Source organism: Oryx dammah, unplaced genomic scaffold (assembly GCF_014754425.2).
Source record: "Oryx dammah isolate SB20612 unplaced genomic scaffold, SCBI_Odam_1.1 HiC_scaffold_27, whole genome shotgun sequence".
NCBI lineage: Eukaryota > Metazoa > Chordata > Mammalia > Artiodactyla > Bovidae > Oryx > Oryx dammah.
The window spans coordinates 126,234,919-126,259,261 of NW_024070211.1; the positions used below are offsets into that span (position 1 = coordinate 126,234,919).

General features: G+C 36.3%; 1 protein-coding gene across 2 annotated transcripts in view; it reads left to right on the forward strand.

The window, feature by feature from the left end:
- ITGAV (integrin subunit alpha V) overlaps nt 1–24,343 on the forward strand; it is a 104,179-nt gene that overhangs the window by 42,969 nt on the left and 36,867 nt on the right. For both annotated transcript variants that reach the window (XM_040227768.1, XM_040227769.1), the window contains exons 3-12: nt 5,437–5,528; nt 8,379–8,493; nt 13,207–13,268; nt 15,155–15,200; nt 18,150–18,275; nt 19,155–19,199; nt 19,938–19,981; nt 20,070–20,126; nt 22,616–22,668; nt 23,075–23,277. In XM_040227768.1, the coding sequence (XP_040083702.1) occupies nt 5,437–5,528; nt 8,379–8,493; nt 13,207–13,268; nt 15,155–15,200; nt 18,150–18,275; nt 19,155–19,199; nt 19,938–19,981; nt 20,070–20,126; nt 22,616–22,668; nt 23,075–23,277 (843 nt within the window). The remainder of the gene's footprint in view (nt 1–5,436; nt 5,529–8,378; nt 8,494–13,206; nt 13,269–15,154; nt 15,201–18,149; nt 18,276–19,154; nt 19,200–19,937; nt 19,982–20,069; nt 20,127–22,615; nt 22,669–23,074; nt 23,278–24,343) is intronic.

A 24,343-nucleotide genomic window follows, 5' to 3' on the forward strand; every position in this document is an offset into this window, starting at 1 on the left:
TGGTCTCTGGATCTGTTGTGGGGGCAGCTCAGATTCTAATCTGGTCCTCGTCCTCTGTGTTCTTGCCCCCCAGTGTCCACAGCTATCAGAACTAGTGCATTTTCTTTTGTGGGAGCTCTCAAATGACCTTTTATATATTGCCTAGACACAGAGCCTGCCTAGTTGATTGAGTGGATTTAATCTACAGCTTGTACAGCTGGTGGGAAGGTTTTGGGTCTTCTTCCTTAGTCACACTGCCCCTGAGTTTCAATTGTGGTTTTATTTCCACCTCTGCATATGGGTCGTCCACTGGGATTTGCTCCTGAGGATGCTCTGGAAGGTCTTGGATTTGCTCCTGTGAGGGACAGGTGTGGAGGTGGTGCAGCTGCTTGGGTGTCAGGGGTTCTGGCATCACCAAGTACTCAGGGGAGTTGGTGGCTAGGGCAGCTGGAAATATGGTGCTCTAGAAGGGTATGGCAACCAGTATTGGCCAATATGCTCCAATATTCTTGCCTGTAGAACCCCCCTCCCTGACAGAGAAGCCTGGCACGCTGCAGTCCACAGGGTCACAAAGAGTCGGACACTACCAGAGCGACCCTGTGAGAATAGATGCAAGACTTTTTTCCTGTGGCAGCTCTGCCCCAGTGAGAGTTGAACGAGAAGGTGGCGTAGCTGCTTGGCTTGCGGGGACCCTGGTGGTGACAAGTGTGCAGGGACAGGGACTGCCTCCTCTGCAGGAGTTATGGCCCTATCAGAGTCTTTTTTTCAAGCCTCTTGTAGCTGGCAATCAGAAGTCCTCTTAGGCCAGTTTTTTCCCTTGCTCCGCCTGTTCAGGCAAGGCTCCCTTGCCGGGGGTCCTCTGTTGTTCGGCACTTCAGGCACATAGAAGGGCCCCCCCTGACTGGGGTCCTACTCTGTAGATCCGTGGGTCAGGCACTTAAAGGGGCACCCCGGGTGGGGTCCTGTGCTGTAGTTCTGTGCATCAGGCGTTTGATGGGCCAGTCTCTGTATTGTTCAGCTGCTGATGCTGGTGTGTGTGGGGGGAGAGAGGCTATGTTGATGGCTCCATTCCCTACATGTGACTCAGCAGTATCCCCTTGCTTCCATGGCTGCCTGGCTTTCTTCCACAGGCATTTCCCACCACGATCTCCTCCCTAACATCCCCTCAATCCATCTCTCTGCAGTCAATGACAGCCCTTGCCCTGGGATTGCTCTGCAATCCCTAAACTCCAGCTGCCAGCCACTGCACCTTCCAGGGGATATATGTCCCTGTCCGGGGTATGTATGGCTGTGGCAAGGACTGTCTGATGCTCATTCCATTTAGGCTGCCGCGGATCAGCTGTTTCACTCTCAGCCTTAAATGTTTCTCCTCTGACTTAGACAATTGCCATGATGTGGGGATCAGACCCCTGCTTCCTTTCCCCTACCCGCTGAGGGCAGGTCCAGTCCTACTAACACCCCTGCTTACCCCTAGTTCCTTCATCCTCCTGAGTTTTGCCTGGGTTTATGTATTCTTTTCCACTGGTCAGGCACTCCTGTCCGCTCTTAGCTGGTGTTCCGAATGCACTTCTGTGTCTGAACGTGTATCCTGATGTATCCGTGGAGAGAGATGTACTCCATGTCCGCCTACTCCTCTGCCATCTTGTTCTCTGAGTGTTTTTTTAATACTGGCTTAAAATATATATTTTACATAAAAGAATGTGCATGCATTCCTAAAACAGATGTTTAGGATAGATAGCAAAATGTGTGCAGAGGCTGTTTCTTCATGGTAGGATTGTAGTCTTTAGATTTGTCTTTGCATATGGCTTTATTTTGTATTTATTTTTTTCATTTGTTTTATAATACTTTTAATGATATTATTAGAGTAAATGTGTGTGTGTGTGTGTATGTGTCTGCTCGGTCATGTCCAATTCTTTGCGAGTCCATGAACTGTAGCCTACCGGGCTCTTCTGTCCATGGAGTTTTCCAGGCAAGAACACTGGAGTGGGTTGCCATTTCCTCCTGCAGGGGATATTCGTTCAGAGATTGAAACCTGCATCTTCTTTATTGACGTGTGGATTCCTTACCGTTAACACCACCTGGGAAGCCCAGAGTAAATATGATAAAGAGTGAAAATAAAGAGAAAGAAAAGATATTGTTGTTGGCCTATGGTACATACAATTTGTATTTGCTAACTGCTGTGCTTTTATTTTGCAAAATTTTAAACTTACAGAAAATTTGAAACTGTAATGTAATGAACAGTATCCCCTTCACCTAGATTCAAGTATTCTTGCAGACATTGTGAAACTTTACCCCCAGAATACTTCCCATAGCAGATAGTTCCCCATAACTAGGGCCTTCCCTTATATAACCAAAGCACTGTCATCATCACAGACTAGAAATGTGTCATTAATACAATACGGTTATCTAATAAAGTCCTGTGTAACTTGAAAAATTTCTTCACACGAAAGAGTCAGTCAAGGATCATATCTTGCATTGGGTTGCCATGTCTTGTTGTTCTCTTTTAATCTTGAATCTTACTGTTTTTCTTTTATCTTTTAGGACATTGACATTTTTGAGGAAGCTATACCAGATGTCTTTAGGCAGGTCTGCATTTTTTTTTAATTGAAGTTTTATTAGAGTATGAGGAACTATATAGAGCCATAATTTGAATTAATTTGAGTTGCACCTCTCCAATGTGGTACTTTTGTTCATGAAAGAACAAAATACAGAAGTACAGAAAAGTTATGCTTCTGCTTGGGTATCTTTAGGGTCTTGCTGAAAAGGCTGTTTTAAATGAAAGCAGAAGTAGAAGGCAGCAATTGTGATAATGCTGTACCTTCTATTCAGATGCATAAGTTCATAAAAAGTCAGTTCTCTCAGGCTAAGCTTACCTGAGTTGATCCTGATTCTTAAACGGTGTTAAGTGATAATGACTGGAAGTGTATCCCTCCAAGCACCAGCGGTTTCAGGTTCATACGGTATTTGTCATTAATGTCAGGGGAGGGGCGATGCCTTTATTTCCTTCGCAGAAAAGAATAGAAAGCCAGTGAGAGAACTCAGCGTACAGTGGAATTTTTAAAAATCCTATTACATAGCTTGTAATCATACATTTTATGGCTGAAATCCTAGAAAAAACCATTAATTGAATCCAGTTCTTCCAAGGGCAGAGCCTCTTTGCAGCTGTAGGTCAGGCCATTTTTAGCGTTTTGTTTTTAGAATATATGTTGCTCAAACTGTGGTAGGCTGTACTGCAGTAACAACATTTTTTTTCCCCTTAAAACAAAGACCCAGATCTTACTCACTTAAAAAAGGATAATTTCTTGCTCATGTCATCATCTTGTATTGATCATTTGGCTGTTTTTGATGGTTTGGAAACTTGATCTACAGCTTCTTTTGTTAAGGAATTCCACACCATCTATTCTTTTCAGTTTCATAGATGGGACAAAGAAAACATGGAGAATTTATATCCACTGTTTTTGTTTTGCTTTGTTTTTTAAAATGAAATGACAATTTGAGATTTCACATATAAGTGATACAATGAAGCATTTGTTTTTCTGTGTCTGGCTTATTTCTCTTAAGATAATGCCTTCTAGATCCAACCATATTGGTGGACATGGCAGGATTTTTTTTCTTAAGGTTGAATAATATTCCATTTTAATTATAGACTGTATTTTCTTTTTTTTTAAAATCATTCACCCGTAGACATTTAAGTTGCTTCTTTGTCTTGACTCTTGTTAATGATACTTCAGTGAACAAGGGAGTACAGATATTGCCTTAAGATAGTGGTATATTTCCTTCAGGTATATGCCTAGAGTGGAATTGCCAGATCATACAATAATAGTCCAATCTTTAATTTCTTATGTAGCCTCCATACCATTTTCCATAGTGGCTGCACCAATTTACATTGCCAGCCAGCAGTGTACCAGGGTTGCCTTTTCTCTACATGTGATAGTAATAGCCTTCTTAACTGGTGTGAGATGACACCTTTTTGTAGTTTTGATTTGCATGTACTTGCTGACTACTGAACTCGTATCCACTCGTAACTGACTTGAGCTAGAAGGAACACACGCCACTTCTGCACTTAACTTATTGATTAAAATGAGTTGTATGGCTTTAACCTCACTGGGAGAATGGGAAATGTAAGGGAGCACACGGACTCCCTTACATGTTGGGGGACCTTTAGGTCACTGATGTGTCCTCTTCCCAGTGAGGTCGGCATGTGAACATTGGCATCCAAGGCAAGCCAGCCACTGTTGGGAAGCCTTGATTTACTTGGTAAAAGGCATATATTCATTCATTCATCCTTCCTCCCTCCCTTTACCAATAAAAAGGTGCTTTGTGACCACTGACAAAAGTGAGTGGTGTTTAGACTACAGATAGAGGACTTTGGAGAGGGACAATTCAAATGATTTATTTATTTATTTTTTTGGCAAAAACAACAAAAACACTCAAAGAATTGTATAGCTAATATATCCTTCATCTTGCCTATGAAATGTCTGGCATTATTGAAATGATCATTAATTATTTATAATTCTTCAGTTGATCTTAAAAGTCCTCAGAATGGAATTGAATAACCATAAGCACTATCTTAGACGGTTGAGATTTAGAGAATAGATTTAATCAAACCTTTTGATGATGTTTACATATTGGCTGGCATTCTTAAAGCTGACACTGGTCTGATATATCGCTCCAGTATAGTTATTTAAATATATGTTTATAAGGAATGATTATTATAAGTAGATCTTAAGAGGAACAGACTAGTCTTTAAGAATAGTCTCTCTTGATACTTGATGCATTTATTTCTGTAATTTTTTTTTTCATTGAGCCAATCAAGAACTTTCTTGTGGAAAAGATTTTTATCTTTTTCTCTTAAAATCTATAGTGCTTTACGAGTACTTGGTATACTGGAAATAATTTTTTCAATAATGTAGGCTGAAAAATAAATGTTTGCATATAGTGTGCCAAATCTAATTCTTTTTCCTACCAGCCAAATAATGTCTCCTGGATTCTGACTCATGGTATAATGTCATTCACAGGATCTTAGTCTCTATTTTAGTCTTTCACTGGGGTGTTCTATAAAGGAGTTTCATAGCCTTCTATTTTCCGAAATATCTTTATGCTACAGAAAGAACTTTGGAGAATACAGAAAGTATTTAATAGTTAATTATCTTATAATTTAGCAACTGGAAAATGTCACTTATTGTGACTTTTACACATCTATATTATGATCATTGATAAGGCAAGTAACAAATCTGAGACACTTCCAAGTCATCTTGCATTTTATTTTTCTGACTAGTTGAAAGTATAAAGTATATAATGTTTTAAAGTGTATGAAATAAGTAGCCAAATTTGATTAATCAGAGGCATGCTATTTGTAAACCTGAGTTGAAATAAACTCTGTTATACAAAGAAAGCATATTTTGATTCTCACCCTCATGCTTTTAAAAAAATGTTTTAAATTTTATTTTATTTTAGGCAACAGAGATTACGCCAAAGATGATCCATTGGAGTTTAAGTCTCATCAGTGGTTTGGAGCATCTGTGAGGTCAAAACAGGATAAAATTTTGGTAAGTTTTGCATATTTACTCACAGGTTAAATTTAGTCAATTTATGTGAAAACACAGGAAGTTTTCTCTTGGAAAGCTGATAGTAAAATTCAGTGTGCTCAGGGGCACAGAGTATTCCGATAACAGCTTTAATTACTTTGTCCACAAAGGTCCGTCTAGTCAAGGCTATGGTTTTTCCAGTAGTCATGTATGGATGTGAGAGTTGGACTATAAAGAAAGCTGAGCACTGAAGAATTGATGCTGTTGAACTGTGGTGTTGGAGAAGACTCTTGAGAGTCCCTTGGACTGCAAGGAGATCCAGCCAGTCCATCCTAAAGGAGATCAGTCCTGGGTGTTCATTGGAAGGACTGATGCTGAAGCTGAAACTCCAATACTTTGGCCACCTGATGTGAAGAGCTGACTCATTTGAAAAGACCCTGATTCTGGGAAAGATTGATGGCAGGAGGCAAAGGGGACGACAGAGGATGAGATGGCTGGATAGCATCACTGACTTGATGGACATGGGTTTGGGTGGACTCCGGGAGTTGGTGATGGACAGGGAGGCCTGGCGTGCTGCGTTTCATGGGGTCGCAGAGTCGGACATGACTGAGGGACTGAACTGCACTGAACCCCTTCTAAGGATACCTTCTCTTTCACCCTTCATAGACTTGGCTTTTGCCACTTTCACTGTCATTCCTGCATTGGACATTTTTTCTGCCCCACTTGGTAGTTCCCTGGGAATTTGTTTCTCTCCAGCAAGTTTTAGGAAATAGTGTGGCTTTGGTTACTCAAATGCCCTAGTACCTCCTTTCCTTACGAATAAAACACCCTTACCTTTGCCTCATCTTCCACTTTGCTATAGTCTCCTTCCTTTGCTCATCTTTTTGAAGACTTGTTGAAATGTTTTCTGTAGTAACTGTCTCCACTTTCTCACTTTGCTTCTTCTTCCCAGCCCTTCCTGTCTGGCTCAGGTAGGCATGGGCAAGGTCACTTTTGACTTTCAGGTCAAGTATATTTTTCTTGGCCCCTCAACACTATTCAGCAAGGTCACTTGAGCCATATTTTTTTGGAATACTTTTCTTTCCTTGGCTCCTGGGACTGTACTCTTCCAGTTTCCCCTCTTACCACTTGCTCCTTTGCCATCACCTTAGCAGCTCTACTTCTGATTATTTTGTAAATGTTGGGGTGTCTGAGCTTTGGTCTGGGCTCCTGTTTTCTTGAACTGTACCTTTTATCTAGCAGTTCCTAACCTATCCTGTGACTGTGAATACGATCTGTATATCATAATCCGCAAATGTACATCTCTAGCTCTTAATTGTTCTTGTATCTTTCAAGTTGTACTTCCAAACTGCCAATTTGTCATTTCCATTTGGATATCTCATTATTACTCAAAATAAATGTGAACCAAAATAGAACTGTTACCCTCCATCATAAAGGAAAAACCAGGAAAGTAACTATTTCCATATAAAACATCCTCATCTTAAAAGCATGACTGTACCCCATTCCCCAGCAACCCCAGTCAGTTCTGCCTTCATCTTCCAGGATTCCACCTCTCAATAAATCATCATCTCCACTATTTCTGTCCTGTGCCAAGCCACCATCATTACTCTCCTGGGCCAGTGTAGTAGCACCTCTCACTTCTCTGCTTAGTCTCTTGCCCTAGCTACAACGCATTCTTTATAGAGGGACCAAACTGAACCAGAGCATTTCACTTTCCTGATTCAAACAATTAAGCAGCTTTTCATGCTCTCAGAAAAAATATCTCCTGTTCATCCTGGCTTTCATCAGGATCTTCATGGTCCAGTCACTGGCTGCTGTCTCTTTGCCATCATCTCACTGCATCTTACATGTACAGCTACACTGATTTTTTGATGCCTTCCATACCAAGTCATTTCAGTTAGTTCCTTAGTGTTTGTTCCCTCCGCTTATGTGTAACTTAAACTGCTTTTCACTTGAGCTGGGTCCTTGTCAGTCTGATTTCAGCTCTACTTTCATTTCCTCAGAGAGCCCTTCCCTATTTTAATTGGCGGTGTAGTATTTATTATTTTCTTTCTTTCCCATTGGATTGTGGGGCATCAAGGAAGGGTTTATTTAGGAAGTAATATTTCAGTGGCACTTAGGAATGTGTCAAATCACAGTTAGAGGTGAGGGGAGGAGTTGAGAGTAGTGGCATTCTAGGTAGAAAGAGGTAAAGGGAAGCAAAAGTACGCAGAAGTGGCAAATACTCCACCCTGGAAATCAGATACATATAGAGAAGTAGTAGCAGTTGCTTACTTTCAGTTTTTTGGGTAAATATAGCCCAGTATTGTTTGTGGTGTTTGTTTTAAAATGTTTTGCTTCAAAGGATATAGCAAATTTATTGATTTTTTTTTTCCAGCAAATTGAATTGTTATACTTTGGTAGATTACTATGCTATTAAATCATGCATTCTACCACTTTACATAGTGTTGAAATCTATAGCCCTGAAAGCAAAAAGGTTGTAGTTTATTTGAAAAGTAAATAAAATAAGTGCTTCAAATTCTTTTACTCCCTTCTTATTTGTTTCATAGCTTAGAGATATTATTTAGTTAAAGTATTGAGTTGGTCTGTGACCTTCAGTTTAGTACCTAAAATCAGAAAGGTACTGCATGAAATAATGATGTTCCTAACTATATTGGGAAAAAAAAAACAAAACCTAGACTACATATACGGTCTTTAGAATCATGTGAGAAGAGTACTTATAAAAATCTTTATCCACTACTTTGATAAGGAATTTAAGAGTATAGGTTTGATTAATTTTTGTTAATGCTTATAAAAGAATGTTATATATTATCTGAAACACTAATTTTTTTCAGAAAGTGTTTATACATGGACTCCCCTATTTGATTCCAGGCCTGTGCCCCACTGTATCACTGGAGGACTGAAATGAAGCAGGAAAGAGAGCCCGTGGGAACATGCTTTCTTCAGGACGGAACAAAGACTGTTGAGTATGCTCCATGCAGATCAAGTATGTGTTGGAAGTTGTACTAGCTTTTACTGAGAGGATTGGGAAGCCTAGGCTGTTAAAAATGTGTGTGTATGTATGTGTTAAAATTTGTAGACATACCATGATGTTTGAGAGGGCAAAATGAAAGCAGTTTTATTAATGTAAAGAAATGTCAAATATACAGTCAACAGGCTTTTCTTTTCTTCCTAAGAACTGTTTGCTTTTCTTTGGTCAGTAACAATTAACATTTGATTTTGGAAACCTGCATTTTTAGTCACTAATTAGTCAAAAGGTGCTCCCTTAAACTTCTCTATCAGAGATGCAGGCCCCACAGCTAACAATTCTGATTCAGCAGGTCTAGATCAGGCCTGGCTACCTGCATTTTTAACAAACTCTACGAGGTAATTCTGATGGAAACCAAAGTTTGAGAACTTACAGCTTTATATTAATAATGATGTTAAAAGTAAAAAAAAAATTATATCTTAAGAAGCCAGATTTTTTATAGGAAGATAGAATATTGGGCTCAAGAGTCAGAGTCTGAATGTCCTTGCTTTAATCAGTCTCTCTGTCAGTCTGTTAATTAGACTCACTCCATTTGATGATCTAAAAGATCTCACCCTGTTCTCTAATATTATTTGAAATTTCCAGTGAAATTTATATTGTGATTAAAGATGAGTTTGAGCATTTATAATTTTAATGACGCTTTCCAAACACTGTATGTTTTTTCCTTCTTGGAGATAGCAATGCTTTTGTTTCTCCACCATCACTGAGTTGGCCACCACCCCAGATCTTCATATCAGAAACATAAAAATATCTTACTGAAATGCAGTATGGTGTTTATACCTGGAGCACTTTTTAGGCCTTTACTCTTTCTGCTTCACTGGTGACTAGGTAGTGTAGTAGAGAGAATTAATAACAAAAGCACATGTAAGATTCTTACTGCTAGACTCTTTTTTGTTCCTCGTCAGGCGATTTCTGACATCTGGTCAAAGGATCAACTTAGTCTTCAAAATTCTAAGCAGTTGAACCTCTGAGAAGCTGCAAATCATTTTACTAAATGCTTGTTTTCTTGGCCTACTGCCTTGGTCCCACTTTTGTAAGTGCGAGGTAAACATGAGAAGAATGATATGTATCCAGAGCCATGCTGTTTGTTATGGAAGGGCAGGAGGCACACAGTGCCCGGGATGGAGGGAATGGGCAGCTTTATCCTCAGTTCCTGACACCATCTGCGTCACCACCTTTTGTTGGTGTTTTGGTCATGGTGCTGATTCTCTGGTGGTGTGTGGAAAATGTGGGGACTAAATTTGTGTTTTTAATTTTGGTATTGCAAAAATATTCCTATTATGAAAGATAATTTTGTTGCTCTCAGGGATGAACTAACCATTGTGTGCCATACTTGTAACTTACTGTTTATGTGGTGAGCACACCTGTAAAATCATCCTTATTCCTCCGACACATGTGGAAACCGAGATCTAGAGAGTTGAAGTCACAGTTTTTTCCTGCATGTTATGATGCTGAGTGATCTAATGAGGATATAAACCCGGGTCCATCTTATTCCAAAGGAACCTTTTCCCTGTATTATTAGCAATAGGAAATGTTTTCCATTTCAGTTGCCTTTGTACGAAGCACTGCTTTTCTATAGAGAGTTACATTCTGCTTTCACAAGTGCAACTTTGGATTAATTCTGATGTAAGAGGACAAGAAACCTTCTGAAAACAAGCATTCTAATGATGATGGTCCCTTGAGGATATACTGTGATGTTTGGCTAGTATTTTTCGTCATTTTGCCTCTTCGCTAATGACCAGTTCTTTTCTTAACATGTATTTAAAGGATTAAGACTGTTTGCATGATGTAGCTGCTGCATAATGCCTTCACTTATTTGGTTTAAGCACAGACGTTTTAAACTTCTTTTCCAAAGCATTTAACATCCAAATCAGGTCAGCAAACTATGACTTGTGAGCCTGTTTTTGTAAATAAAGTTTGACTGGAACATAACCACACCCATTTGTTCACATGCTATTAATATCTACAATGGCAGAGTTGAATTCTTGCCACAGAGGCTGTCTAGCCCCTAAGCCTGAAACATTTATTACCTGGCCCTTTACCGATAATAATACTTCAAGTATGAGAAAAAGCAGAGAAAAATCTCAAAAAAAAAAAAAAAAAAATCAAAGTGAATGCCTTCTTCCTAGTAAGTCTGGCTTTCAGTATCTCTTGATCATTTATGTACTTTTGGGCTCAACCTTTGAAATATTAAGCTACATGCAGGCCTAAAGTACAAAAGGCAAACTGCCCAGAGGAACACACTCAAGAGTGGGAATCTGAGAACTTGGGTTGTATTCTTATCGGCTGACAACCTGCTTATCTACAGTCATGGGTAATTGATCATTGATAAAACACTGATTTAGACAGACTTCAGAGGCAATTTTTGTAGTTTATGGCTTCTTCATACTTCAAGAAATTATGTAACCTAGCCCCATGACTGATTTTACATGGGACTACCAGTTTTGTAAGGCTATACTGCCAACTTCTTGATAACTGCTTATCTTGGTGTGGTGGTAGTTTGTGGGTTTGTTGTTGTTGGTCATTTGTTTGTTTATTTACTTTCGTTTTTATTGTGACCTATGTGAATTTATGGAACCTTACTCTCTGTAAAAATTTACCTTATTACTGATTATGTTTGCTTTTGGCTTTTCATTATTATATCTATGACCATTCTTGGGCATTGCACAAAAGGCTGAATGTCTTTCTGTTCTAAAAGTGCCTGAACCACAAATCATGTGATTTAAATAGTCTTTCAACTTCATGCTCAGACTGAGTCTTTGTTCTTTCTACTTTCTGATGATAGTATTATTTGCACATAGATTTTTCTCAGGTATCATTTCTAGTTTTCTTTTTCTTCCCCTTGATGGTTGCTCGGGAACACTGCTGGTTCGAGAGACTGTAGCCTAATGGTATAGACACTCTTCACCTCAAATCCACTCTCTTTTATTTACTAGCAGGTTTGCCATGGTTAAATTCCTTAATTTCTGTGAGCCTTAGTTTACTTAGATGTAAGTTGTGAATAATAATAGTATCTCTCATAGAATAGGGCTACTATTATTCTCACAGAATTTTGCTGTGTAAATTTGAAAAGAATTTAAGTGCTTTAGTACAGTACTGGACTCACAGTAAGGGCTTAATAAACATTAGCTGCTCTTACTATCATGATCAGTAACATTAAATATAATATTGTCAGGCTTAACAATTAGGAAAAATATTAACTGTCCACACAAATAAAAACAAAAGCCTTCCCTGAAATAGATTATAGTCAACAGAAAATTCTTTACATTTGCACTATTTAACATGTACCTGTTAAATTTTTAAAGGACAGTAATGTTTTCTAGTTGGATGTTCTGGGAAACCAAATAAAGTAGATAACTTGTACAGTAAGATAATCGAAAAAGGATGTCTTTATAAATAGCTTAAAAGAGTTCCCCAGATGTAACTCAAATAAAGGAAATAAAAGACTGACTTGAGGTCAGAGCAGAATTCCTTACTATGATTCACTAGACGCTGGAAACCCCAGCCCTACATTTTCCCATTCCCTCTTGGTTAGAAAAATTTACATTGGGGGAGCATTATACTCTTGAGGCTATTTTCTAAAAAAATTTCTAAATGTAGATACTAAGTGTGTAATCTTAGGGCAGTTCCCAGGTTTTAAAAATGGGTTCAAAAATTTTGATGGGAGTATTTGACAAAAATTCTCGCAAGCTGTCATTATGACTGAAAGTAGATATTTTTGGCTACTGTATTTGGGAGGCAAATACAGGAATATTATATCATAATTATTTAGATATTGTGTCATTGACTACAATAATTCCTTGATGACTAAAGAGTAGCTGTTTTTCGTTGCTCTTATTATCCTCAAAATAAAACAAGGAAAAGACTTGCTCACTGTTACCTCTATTCTAGGTACAGTATTAGTCGTGATTAGAACTAATTTAAATTAATCGGCTAATTGTTCCCTTTTGTGAGAATTATAGGAAAAGGGGTAATTGTAAAAGAGTAAAACAGTTGAGTCTGTCATCATTTGCAAAATACTTGAAAGTGTCATGTTTTTAAAAGTTGGCTTTCTAAATGTGTTTTAAGGGTATATTTTGCTCTTTGCCGAAAATTCAACTAGGTCATCTCCCAAAATGTTTTTTTCAGATTTGTTGTTGGCTATAAATGTATTGGAATGCAGGTATCTGCTTCTTAGTCTTCATAATAACTTAGCAAAGACCTAGCAACTGTAGGGTAATAATAGTAAGAAATTTCAGATTGGAGTTTTTAACTCAAGGATCATGACTCATGATGGTTAAATGAAATCAAAGAATGGGTCATAACCAGTTTTTTAAAAGATGGAATGAAATACAGTGTGTGTATGTTGGGTTGTGTGAGCTATGATATAAACTATAATCTTTGTATAAAAATAAAGTTTGAAATCCACTATCTTAGGTGATCTTTCTGCCCCTTGCTGACTGGTCTAATTACTTTCATCTCTCTGTGTTGCCATTTCTGATGAATGGGTGTTGATAAACATGAATACTAACTTTTTAAGAATGTGTTAATAACCCATTAAGAGCCTGAATGAATGAACACTCTCAGAGACTAGTACATTATCTTACAGTGATATCAGATTTTTCTCATGTTTTGTTTTGTGTTATTTGTTTGTTTTTGGGTTTGTGTATATTTCCAATCTTTTTATTTTAGAAAATATTGATGCTGATGGACAGGGATTTTGTCAAGGAGGATTCAGCATTGATTTTACTAAAGTAAGTTCTCATTTAAGACTGAATGAGATTCAGATCTACCCTGTTATCTAAACCGTGGTTAAAAATTAATGGATAATACTTCACATTCTTTGTAACTGTTTTATGGAAACATCTAATAAAAATTACCCATGCATTTGATATCCTTTGCTTGATACTGTTCTCTCCCTAGGAGACATTGCTTATTTGAAATATTCATCAAAATGGGACTGGAAAATAGTAGAAAATCTCCTTAGCAGAAGACAGCTATTATGACTTAATATTAAAATTTCCAGTTGGATAGATTTACAGACTGTTTTTTTAAAGCTTTCTATTTTTGCCTGAAATTGAGTTTTCATAAAAGCTATGAATGGGCACTTTTTACAAATCAGGGTTTAGTTACAAAAAAAGTTGAAAACCATGCCTGTTTGTCATCTATTATGTGCCTTTGGGCAATAAATAAAGATGAAGCAGTTTAATTACTATAAGAAATCTCATATATAGGGCTTTATGTATTTTTAACTAAGTTGATATGCTCTCTCTCTAGAGTTGATAATTTTTCATCAGTTTTTAAAAAATAAGAATTCCATGTATATTTTCAAAGGAAATTTTTCTTAAATATTTTATATAATTTACTTTTGTCTTTGTGTGGTTTTTTGTGGGATATATGAACATTTTGAATAACAAATTGAGAAAATCTAATTACTCCTAAGAAGTCTCAAAAACACATTGCTTGATTAAAAGTAGAGCTTTCTTAGAAAACTTAATATGACTTAGAAAATGCAAGCAAAAGTGCCTTAAATTTACTAAAAGCACAGAAACTAAAATCGTGATTCAGAGAAACTAATAAAGCATTTTCTTATTTTTGTAAATTTATATTTTTAATCTTAAAATTAGGTACTCATAATTTTAGTTAACTCTCCTTATCAAGCAGTTAATTTTAATTCACTCAATATGAAATTCATAATTCAAAATTTATTCATAATTACTCATAATTTAAAATTTAAGGAAGCAGAATAAAGAGAGGTAAAGTATATTAACACATAAAAGGTTTCAACTTGGATGATGTATTTTTAAATAAATGTATTAAAAACAAGAAGTGTTCATATTTTCTGTACTTACACCAATACAGCTATAACCCTAGAAATATTCCCATACCATGAATAGTCATTGCTAAATTAATTGATGTCTTCAACTCATTTCTGAAAAGTGGTATCATTTTAAAGCAGACAACTTAGAAATATCTTTTACACAGCCAAGGCAGGAGATTGTTGAAAACTTCAAAGGCTATATGGGTATTTAGAGAAAGAGTTTTTCTCTTTTCTCCAGTGAGAAGAAATTTTAAAAATATGCTCAAAACACTAACTACCTTGAATTAGATACTTGTAATTTGTTACATCAAGAAATGCTAGTCAAGTGTAATCTGTATACATAAGATACCTGAAAAATGTACCCTCAAACCTCACTCCTGTTTAGATCTACATGACACTAAAAATTTTGCTTTAGCTTAAAAGGAAATTTGTCAGTGTAGTCACAAATGTAATAAAATTAAGGAGTGACTTTTCTTCTTACTGTAACTAATAATACTTGACTGACAGTACTTCATACCAAGTGTGTGAAGCAGCCAAGATCTACAGAATCTGTATGTGTGTGTATATATATATATATATTTCATATATTAAATGAACATAGGCTTCCTTTTTGATATTTATTGTATTGTGTTTTAGAAAAGGTACAGTGAAAATTATGGAATCAGCTGGGTTTAAGATTTATGATTTTGTTTGCTTTAATGTATATGCATATATATGTCATACATACGTGAATATGTAGCTTTTATGTTTATTACATTGCTCTCAGTTTTTAAAGCTATCTGTTTTAAAATATATATCTTTTTGTTTGATTTAATCTAGGCTGACAGAGTACTTCTTGGTGGTCCTGGTAGTTTTTATTGGCAAGGTAGGTTAATCTTTTAAAAATTACCCAATAATGACTTTAGACTCATCTGGCTTATCATGTACCTTTGAGACTTTTCAAATTATTTAAAAGAAAGAAATGAAAAAATTAAATTTAAATGTATAACCACTATCTATCTATAATTTGTTTAAAAAGGATGGTAGCATCATATATAATAAGGTATATGTAAAGTATATAACATAATATATAACATAACATATGCATTTCTAGTAGAAAATAAGCTAAATATTTTAAAAGTAAATTATAAAGTAATTTAAAGTAATTAATTTTTATTGCTTAATACTTCATCTCTGTGCTTTAGAGGAAATGATATAATTAATCATTAGGAAGTATGAGGAGCTGTAGCTGTAGGTAAATTGTGACCTTCCAAAGGCTCATGGTTTTAAAATTAATTTGCACATTAGAATATTGATGTGGTTATTTTCTCATTAATCACTGACATCAAGAATGATTTCTTTGTATTTAGGAAGTTGTAAAAATAGAGGATCTTATTTAAGTTTCAAAAGAATATATTAAATTAGCATCAGTGATTGAAGTAAAAATCTGCATTTAGTCATTTCCGGAGGATTAATAAAATTACCATTTGCACAAATGTATAACAGATCATTATTTTCTTACACTTTGAAAATTGGTAACTATATCTGCTTATTTGATTTATGTTTCATTTATAATTAGAAACATAATTATTTATTTAGTCAATATATTCATATGTTTATCTTCTGCTAGAAAGTACCATTTACCAAATCAAGGCTTTTTTGTTTATTGGTATTCTGTTATTCAAGCATTGTCTGTATTTGGAAGATCTGGAAAATCTCTGACTATATTGATTTGCAAGTCCTTTCTCATTCTGAATTTTACTTCTGCATTCTGCACTGTGCTTTCTTTACTTGTTTCCTTGTGGGAGAACCTGTGCTTTTGCTTTATAGAAAAGGAGCTAAAGAAAGAGATTGGCTGAAGAAAAACAAGGTGGAAGGAAAATAAGGAATGAAAAGTGGGAATAAGTGAGAAATTGGAAGGGATGGCAAAGGAGACAAAGAAAAATCAGGCAAAGAGGATCAGCATGAGACATGTTAACTAAAACTGAAAAATTTGAATTTCTGTGAATTATACCTCTACTGGAAGATGAAATGATGTAGGAAAACTATACTTGAGTTTTGCAGCCTTACAATAAAAATGAAAACAGCAGTTCTAATTATATATAAGAAAATATATATTAATGCTTTCTAGTTAGCTGTAAAACATGGGTTTATTTTCCTCTTTCCTGCTAGGTATATCATTCAGTGGAAGAGAAGGAAGTATCTCATGGGCATATGTGGGAACCAAAGATGGATTTTGTGATTCTCAGTCAGGACTCTTTAACTCTGCCTTTTTAAGAGACACAATTGTGAACGTATTTAAACTACTTGTTCTTTTAATACTTTGAGTGTTACATAATGCAGGCATTCCTGTTTACTATAAATTAGCACAGATACAGATACTATTGATTTATTATAAATGGTATATAATATGTTACTAAAAACTCAGTGACTGGGCAGAGAATATTTTGTTTTAGTAAGATTAAAATCAACATGTTTCACTGGGGATACATAAGATGTTAGGGTGAATTTTCCCATAGATCTCAGAATTGTCTCTGTAAGAATAGAGAAAATGGTAATGATGTTTTATTCCAAAGACATGATAAATTTTCCTGTGTTCTTTGATTCAACAAATATTTAAGGAATTCCTCCTATGGGTTAGATACCATTTAGGCAAGTGACTTCCCTGGTGGCTCAGACGGTAAAGCGTCTGTCTACAGTGCGGGAGACCCAGGTTCGAACCCTGGTTTGGGAAGATCCCCTGGAGAAGGAACTGGCAATCCACTCCAGTACTATTGCCTGAAAAATCCCATGGACAGAGGAGCCTGGCAGGCTGCAGTCTGTGGGGTCGCAAAGAGTCGGACACGACTGAGCAACTTCACTTCAGGCAAGACGATAGGATTTCCCAATTGCTCAAGCAGTGAAGAATCTGCCTGCAATGCAGGAGATGTGGGTTTGATTCCTGGGTTGAGAATATTCCCTGGAGAAGGAAATGGCAACCCACTCGAGTGTTCTTGCCTGGAAAACCCCATGGATGGAGGAGTCTGGTGGGCTGCAGTCCATGGGGTCACAAAGAGTCAAGACACAACTAAGCACACACACGCAGTCAAAGATAATAAATTAGTGATCCAGACAGAAAGTGTTCTGCCCTACAAATTCTGCATATGTGACGGGAAAAATTGGAACCAGATTGATAATCTTTAGCTATTATGATTTTCTTTCTGAAATAGCAGAAATGAAGAGATTGTTTTCCATATGTTACAGAGATGGCATTTGATAAATCAAACAGCCTTTCTTGGGGACAAGGAGGCAGTCTGATTTTTATGTAGGTATCTGGCTTTCTTCTGTACTCGATAACTTAAGGTTGTGAAGAAAATGCACTCACTCATTCAGGCTGCTTCATAAAGGTGTCCAAATAGCTCATTAAGAAAAATGAGTTTAACCAATTATTATTAAAGTAAAAATAATTTCAGTAGATTTTTCAAGTTCTAATTTGAAATTTGGTTGGGAAATAATCCTTGATTTTATGATTCCATTTATTTAACATTGACTTGTTAGTGAATTAAAACAAATTCTGCATTTATAAATTTTTGCCTTTTAGCAGAGACTAACTTTAAGTACTAGCCTTGAATAGAAATAATTGTGACTTAAAAATAATCAAATTTCAGATTTCGGATCATGAAGAGTTATTTAAGGCTAATAAGCAGAAAGATTTATGTCTAATCTATTTTCTTTCATGCAGGTGCTATCCATCATCTGCATTATAACGTTCTGCTCGAAAATTGTCAATTATTTTATATATTGTTTTCAAGGCAGCTCATTTTAAATTATAATTTATTTTATGTATTTCTTTCAGGTCAACTCATTTCCGATCAAGTAGCAGAAATTGTGTCTAAATATGACCCCAAAGTTTACAGCATCAAGTATAATAACCAGTTAGCAACTCGGACTGCACAAGCTATTTTTGATGACAGTTATTTGGGTAGGTAAAATCGAAATATGGATTCACTTTCTGGTATTGCGGTAGATTTGTCCTATATTTTCATATGCTGCTTTCAGTAGAAAAATCTTTTATGTGAAACAGATTAAGATTTTCTTAAAATATAGGGAACATATAATTTCAAATTGTTATTGAGTACCTAGATTATGTTGTATTTCAGTAGCTGAAATGTAACAGCATGATTATTTACACAGTGATATTAATAATGGATAGTCTTTAAGATGTGCTTGCTGCATTCTGGATGTTGTTCTAAGAGCTTTATCTGTAATAACTCATTTAATCCTCACAAGTCTGTGACAGTGTACTGTTATTACTCCCATTTTATAGATAAAGATACTGAGGCACAGAGAGGCAAAATAAAGTCTGAAGTCTTTGCCTAAAGTCCTTCACTTATAACTTTGCTTTTCTCAGATTCCAACCCAAGCAGTCTGGTTCTTGAACTTCTGTTCACTATGTTAAAGTACAGTTTTGGTTTAGGATTTATTAACTTTTGTTCTAAGTTTCTCTTATTCATTAAACCAAGTATACATGACAGAAGTAGTATTTTGCTGATTGAGAAAATCTGTTGTTTGTTTCTCCTTTACAACGAATTGCAAATTTGCCCTGTTTTTAACTGACTCCTTTGTAAAGTCAATAAAACAGTCTTATATTTCTAACAGATATACTATTTGAGTACTTAGCGCCATTATTTTCTTCAAGTTTCATTTATCATACACATGTGAACCCATTTCTCCTAGAGGACAAAATATTACATAATTAAAGGAATTAGTTGAAGGTATTTTCCAGGAAAGCTTAGTCTGCAAAGAAGTTGAAGATAATCAGTTCTGCCCTGATGGTGTTTTACCTTTGGTTCCTCTTTAGGTTACTCAGTGGCCGTCGGAGATTTCAATGGTGATGGCATAGATGGTACGATGTGCTTGAACTAGATTTAATCCTCTTTAAAAAATTCAGACTAAGCATTTGAAACAGGTGGCACTGAAAAATTTCAGCAATTAAAGAGTTTTGAAACTGAGCTTGGTCCATGGTAAACTTCTTTTAGCCAGCCAAGGGAGCTGAGAGCCTCAGCGACCTCTGTCTGCTGTCACTTCCAAGCTGTTTCTTCAGCTCTTTCGTTCTTATGTGCGGTGGGTTCAGTTCTCTTGGGGAGGCACAGTTTAATAGTTTCTGCTTTCTTTGGACACATCATCTGTAACTTTCTGAGCTCTGTCTATAGCCCATCTTCTCTTTGTCTGTCTTCAGAGCTCAGTCTTGGGAGCCTAGACTAGGCCTGATTTGATTGTGTTTCTAAATCATTGCAGCCTTAGCCCTGTTTCACTTGGCTCTGGATTTTTTTTATTACTGTATGTACAGCTTTTCTTCATCCTTAAGCCCTTTTCTCTTGCCTGCTCTCTTTTACAAGATTATAAATACCTTGAGGGCACACATGCATTTATTTGAAGTCTTCAAGAATCTTTCCATATTTTGTAAAGATTTGATTTTGTAGTTAAAATCAATGCTTGGGTCATTTATTATGGAATCCCAAGTTTTTAAGATCTCATACTTACTGTCTACTGAAATAACAAAACTTAAAGCTGTTTGACATAGCCACTTACTGTTGGAGTTGCCAGTATTGGTCTTAAAAATAAGTAATTTTTTTCTTTTCAGACTTTGTTTCAGGAGTTCCAAGAGCAGCGAGGACTTTGGGAATGGTAAGAAACTTAAAAGGTGTTTTCTAAAAAATCTCTGGGTTATTTCATATTTTACTCTATTTCATATGCTTTTGTTTTTCTTGCACAGGTTTATATTTATGATGGGAAAAACATGTCCTCCTTACACAATTTTACTGGTGAACAGGTATGCTTTGAAGTGTTGTGGTTTTTTTTTTTTTTTTCCACTTAACATTTTGACACCAACACTTCCTACTATCTTTAACAACTTTTCTTGGTAATATTCTGATGGTTTAATATTCAATATATAGTAACTATTGGTTTAATAGTGGATATTATAAATATGAAATAGGCTTTAAATATTTAACCTTTGTTTTAACCAGACTAATTTATTTAAGCAAAGCCTTTTGTAATTGTTATAATAGTTTTTTCAAAAAGGAAATACAAAATCAAATTGAACACATACAAAACTAAAAAATTTCCTTTTTATTTGCTAATAACATTAAATTCTCTTTTAAAGAATGATCTATGCTTCTTTTTTAAAGAATGATCTCTCTAAAGAATGACCTTTTAATTTTATTAGATGTAAAACAAAGCATGGCCAAGATGTGTTTACTATAGAAATTACAAGTAAACTTCATTTGTACTACATGAACTACAACATTCTTCAATTACTAATTAGTACTTTTAAGTACTAGACATTCTCTCTAATTATAGGCATTTTGCAATATTCTGTATTACTGTACGTCTCAAAGAATGAAATGGTAAGTTAGTATAGGTATACCATGTTTTACTGCATTTCATTATTAATACATTTCATAGTTTCTGCTTGTTTTTTTTTACAAACTGAACGTTTGTGACAACCCTGAGTTGTCAAATGATGGTTAGTATTTTTTAGTGATAAAGTATTTTAAAATGAAGATATATACATTGTTTTTTTTAGACATAATGATATTGCACACTTACAGACTATAGTAAGGTATAAATGTTATATGTACAGGAAACCAAAAAATTTGTGTGACTTACTTTATTGGGCTGTTCAGTTTGCTGCAGTGATCTGGTCTGGAACTGAAGTTGCAGCATCTCCGAGGTGTACCTGTAATGATATAGGAAAACCTAATCAGTAGTAGAAAAAAGCATCTCCTAGTTTGCACATCTAGGATTCAAGCTCACTTGTTGTTCAGTTGAGACTGCTTGGCTTTGCGAGAGGATTGATAGGCTGGGAAACTAGACTCGAGGTCCCCAGGAACGTCCCGTTTGTGTGGCTGTCAGGGTTGACACGTGCAGTTGTCAGTTGGTACGGCTGTGGCAGGGGCGGCCCTCCCTTTGTGCTATCGTGGCTTCTTGTCCTCTAGCAGCTTCTGCTGTTGGGTGCCCATGTGTGTCTCTGGGTCTTGTACTTGGTCCCTGATGCTTTCTCTTTGTCCTCAGCTCTTTTGTGCAGGAAAGCAGGGTTTGCATTACGACTGACCTGGGCTCTCACTGCTCAGTCTTATTGCATTGGATACGGTGTTTACCATTGTCAATCTGATGGCTTATGTATAAAAATAAGGATCCTGGTAGCTTCCTTATGGGGATGTGGTGAAAATCCAAGGGAAACACTTCAGTGATAATAACGCAGGACAAGACTTTTCTCAGTCAGTGACATCCTTTCTTTGCAGTTTCAGGCCCGGTAACCTGAGAGACTGCAATCCAAGAGTAGTATTCTGTTAAATTCCAGCCAGCACTTTGTCACGGTACCCCTAATACAGTGCACTTTATTACACATGTTCTAACCTTGTGATTCAACACAGACTTTGTCTTTCATTTTCTCAGTTACGCTGTATAAATTCAAAATAGATTAACCTGGGAATCTCCCATGCTGTTCCCTCCTGATAGCTTAGCTAATCGAATTTTGGAAGATTTACTAACTTTACGTTTTTTGGTTTGTTGACTCATCTTTCACTTTGGTTCATCTTTAGTCTGTCACCACTCCTGGTTTTGTTTTGTATGTTGGATTGTCTTTAGAACTTTTTTTTTCACATGTTTTTCCAGCCAGACTGCTCTGTCTGTGATGGCCAGCAGTCTTCTGTGGTGAGGAGAGGATATTCCTTCTCTGCAAAACAAGCCCATGATAAACCAAAGCACATTTGTACTATGTGCAGTTTAAAAGCAAATCCACTGGCACATAATTGATTGAGATGTGAAACGAAAAGGAACTCCGTTCTGTGTCTTTCTTTCGAGCTGTAGTGGTTTCACATAGGAAGAACCATTGATGACCTATTAAAAATTAGTATTTATTATTTTTACTGCATCGGCATCATTTATAACTTCTTGTGTACAGTTGAAATGTCTTGCCTGTCTTTCTGGTAGTGTGTCTGGTGTCTTTGGGTAAGTAGAGAGGACAGGAGATAGGAGGTGAGCCTCAGGAGGAGCCTTGATTGTACTTGGACTTGTGAATGGCATGTACTGAAGACACTGAAATGTCTTTCAAGACACATTGCTGTCTTGCCAGTAAATCTAGGAAAGTACTGACGGTTGTTGTTTTGGTAGAATAAACAAAAGAAGAAACTTAGATTGAAGCACTATATGCAGAGAAAAAAGTAATCCTTTCTATTTGGTAAATACACAACAAATATTAATTTTCTACATTAGTTGGATGAAATGTAAACATTTCATTTTCATCTCATTATCCAGATGGCTGCATATTTTGGATTTTCTGTCGCTGCCACTGACATTAATGGGGATGAGTAAGTTTTAAAAAATGTTTCCAGAAACAGTTTTCCTCTCGTGTTTATGGATGCTTTACTAAAACTAAACATTTTTCCTTCTGTTTCTCTGTCTCTTTCCCTCTAATCTTCCTATTTAAGGAACCAATTTGATGCAACCTTAATCACAAATATTAGAAAACCTTTATGTTGTTAATAATTCCTTTCAATAGCTTTTATATTATGAAGGAATAAAATAATCTTATGAATTACTCATAGTTTCTTAAAAGAACTGAAGGAATGTTTGAATTAGAAATGGTCATTTCAAATGTGGCCTTAAGAGAGGTAGAAAGAGGAAAACTTGAGTTTCAACTAATAAAGAAAATGATTATTAATAGTCACATGATGTTTGATCTTGCTCTTCCTGAAAATGATTCTGTTCTTTTAGTTACGCAGATGTCTTTATTGGCGCACCTCTCTTCATGGATCGCGGGTCTGATGGCAAACTCCAGGAGGTGGGGCAGGTCTCGGTGTCTCTGCAGAAAGCTTCGGGAGACTTCCAGACCATCAAGCTGAATGGTTTTGAGGTCTTTGCAAGGTTTGGCAGCGCCATAGCCCCTTTGGGAGATCTAGACCAGGATGGCTTCAATGGTAAGGAGTGTGAGGAGCCAAAGGTCCCTGATTTTCTGTGGCCACCTGAAAAAGTCCTAGCCCCTATTTATAGAAGTTCACACGAGCAAACCTCCTTCCTGGAAGGGAAGGATTTGAGTGACACACTAGGTTCAACGACAGGTTATTCATTTCCCTTAAAAATGAGAGGGGAATTTTCAAAAACTGACTCTCATGAGTTATACATGCAGCTCAAATTAGAGTGTCAGAGTGGTTAATTTTTGAAAGGCACTTGCATTCCCAGGGAGCCCAGTGTGAGCTGGTGATTTTTAGTGTCTATGTCCTGCTTAGCGGCAGTGCCCTCTGCTGTCTATTTGGATACAAGTGTAAAAAATGCTCCCAGGCCTATTGTCAAGGCAGTGCTGACCCTAATGCCTCCTTCAAAGGTATGATTTGATACTAATATTTTTAAAGCCATAATTTTGTTGTAGCTATCCAGAATATTCTGAGGGAAGTTGTATCTCCCTTCACAGGGACAGATAAAAAGATACACGTTCACTTTTATAACAGTCCCACTTAATAATTTAATTAATAGCTAGCTGTAGATATCTTTAAAAATCAAAGTTGGCTTCTGCTATAGAGTGAAATGTAGATTACAAATTACCAAGAATTTTTTAAAAAAGGAATGATACTAACAATCTTCCTAGAGGTCATAAAATACAGAGTTGAACTATGGGTTTGTTTGTATAATGGGTTTGTTTGCAGCATATAGGGATATCCCCCTGAAAATGACGAGAAAGTTATAAGTTAAGATGAAAACCTCAAAAAAGACAGATGACTCTCAAATCTCCCAATTAGTAGTAGAAAAGGAAAATGTTTGTTTGGCCTCAAGACTCCATTCCTGCCACGTGGGTAGTGTTACGTCACGTGCTGACAGTGTCATCTCTCACCCTAGAAGTTTTCATTGTTAGTGGAAAAACTATTTTCAAGGGTACATTTTGCTTCCTAAAATAGTCTTAAAGGTTATTTTTTACCACCAGGAGAACATAAGTGGAATTCTAGTATAAAATTCAATATAGAACTTGAGAAGAATACTATAGAACAGATC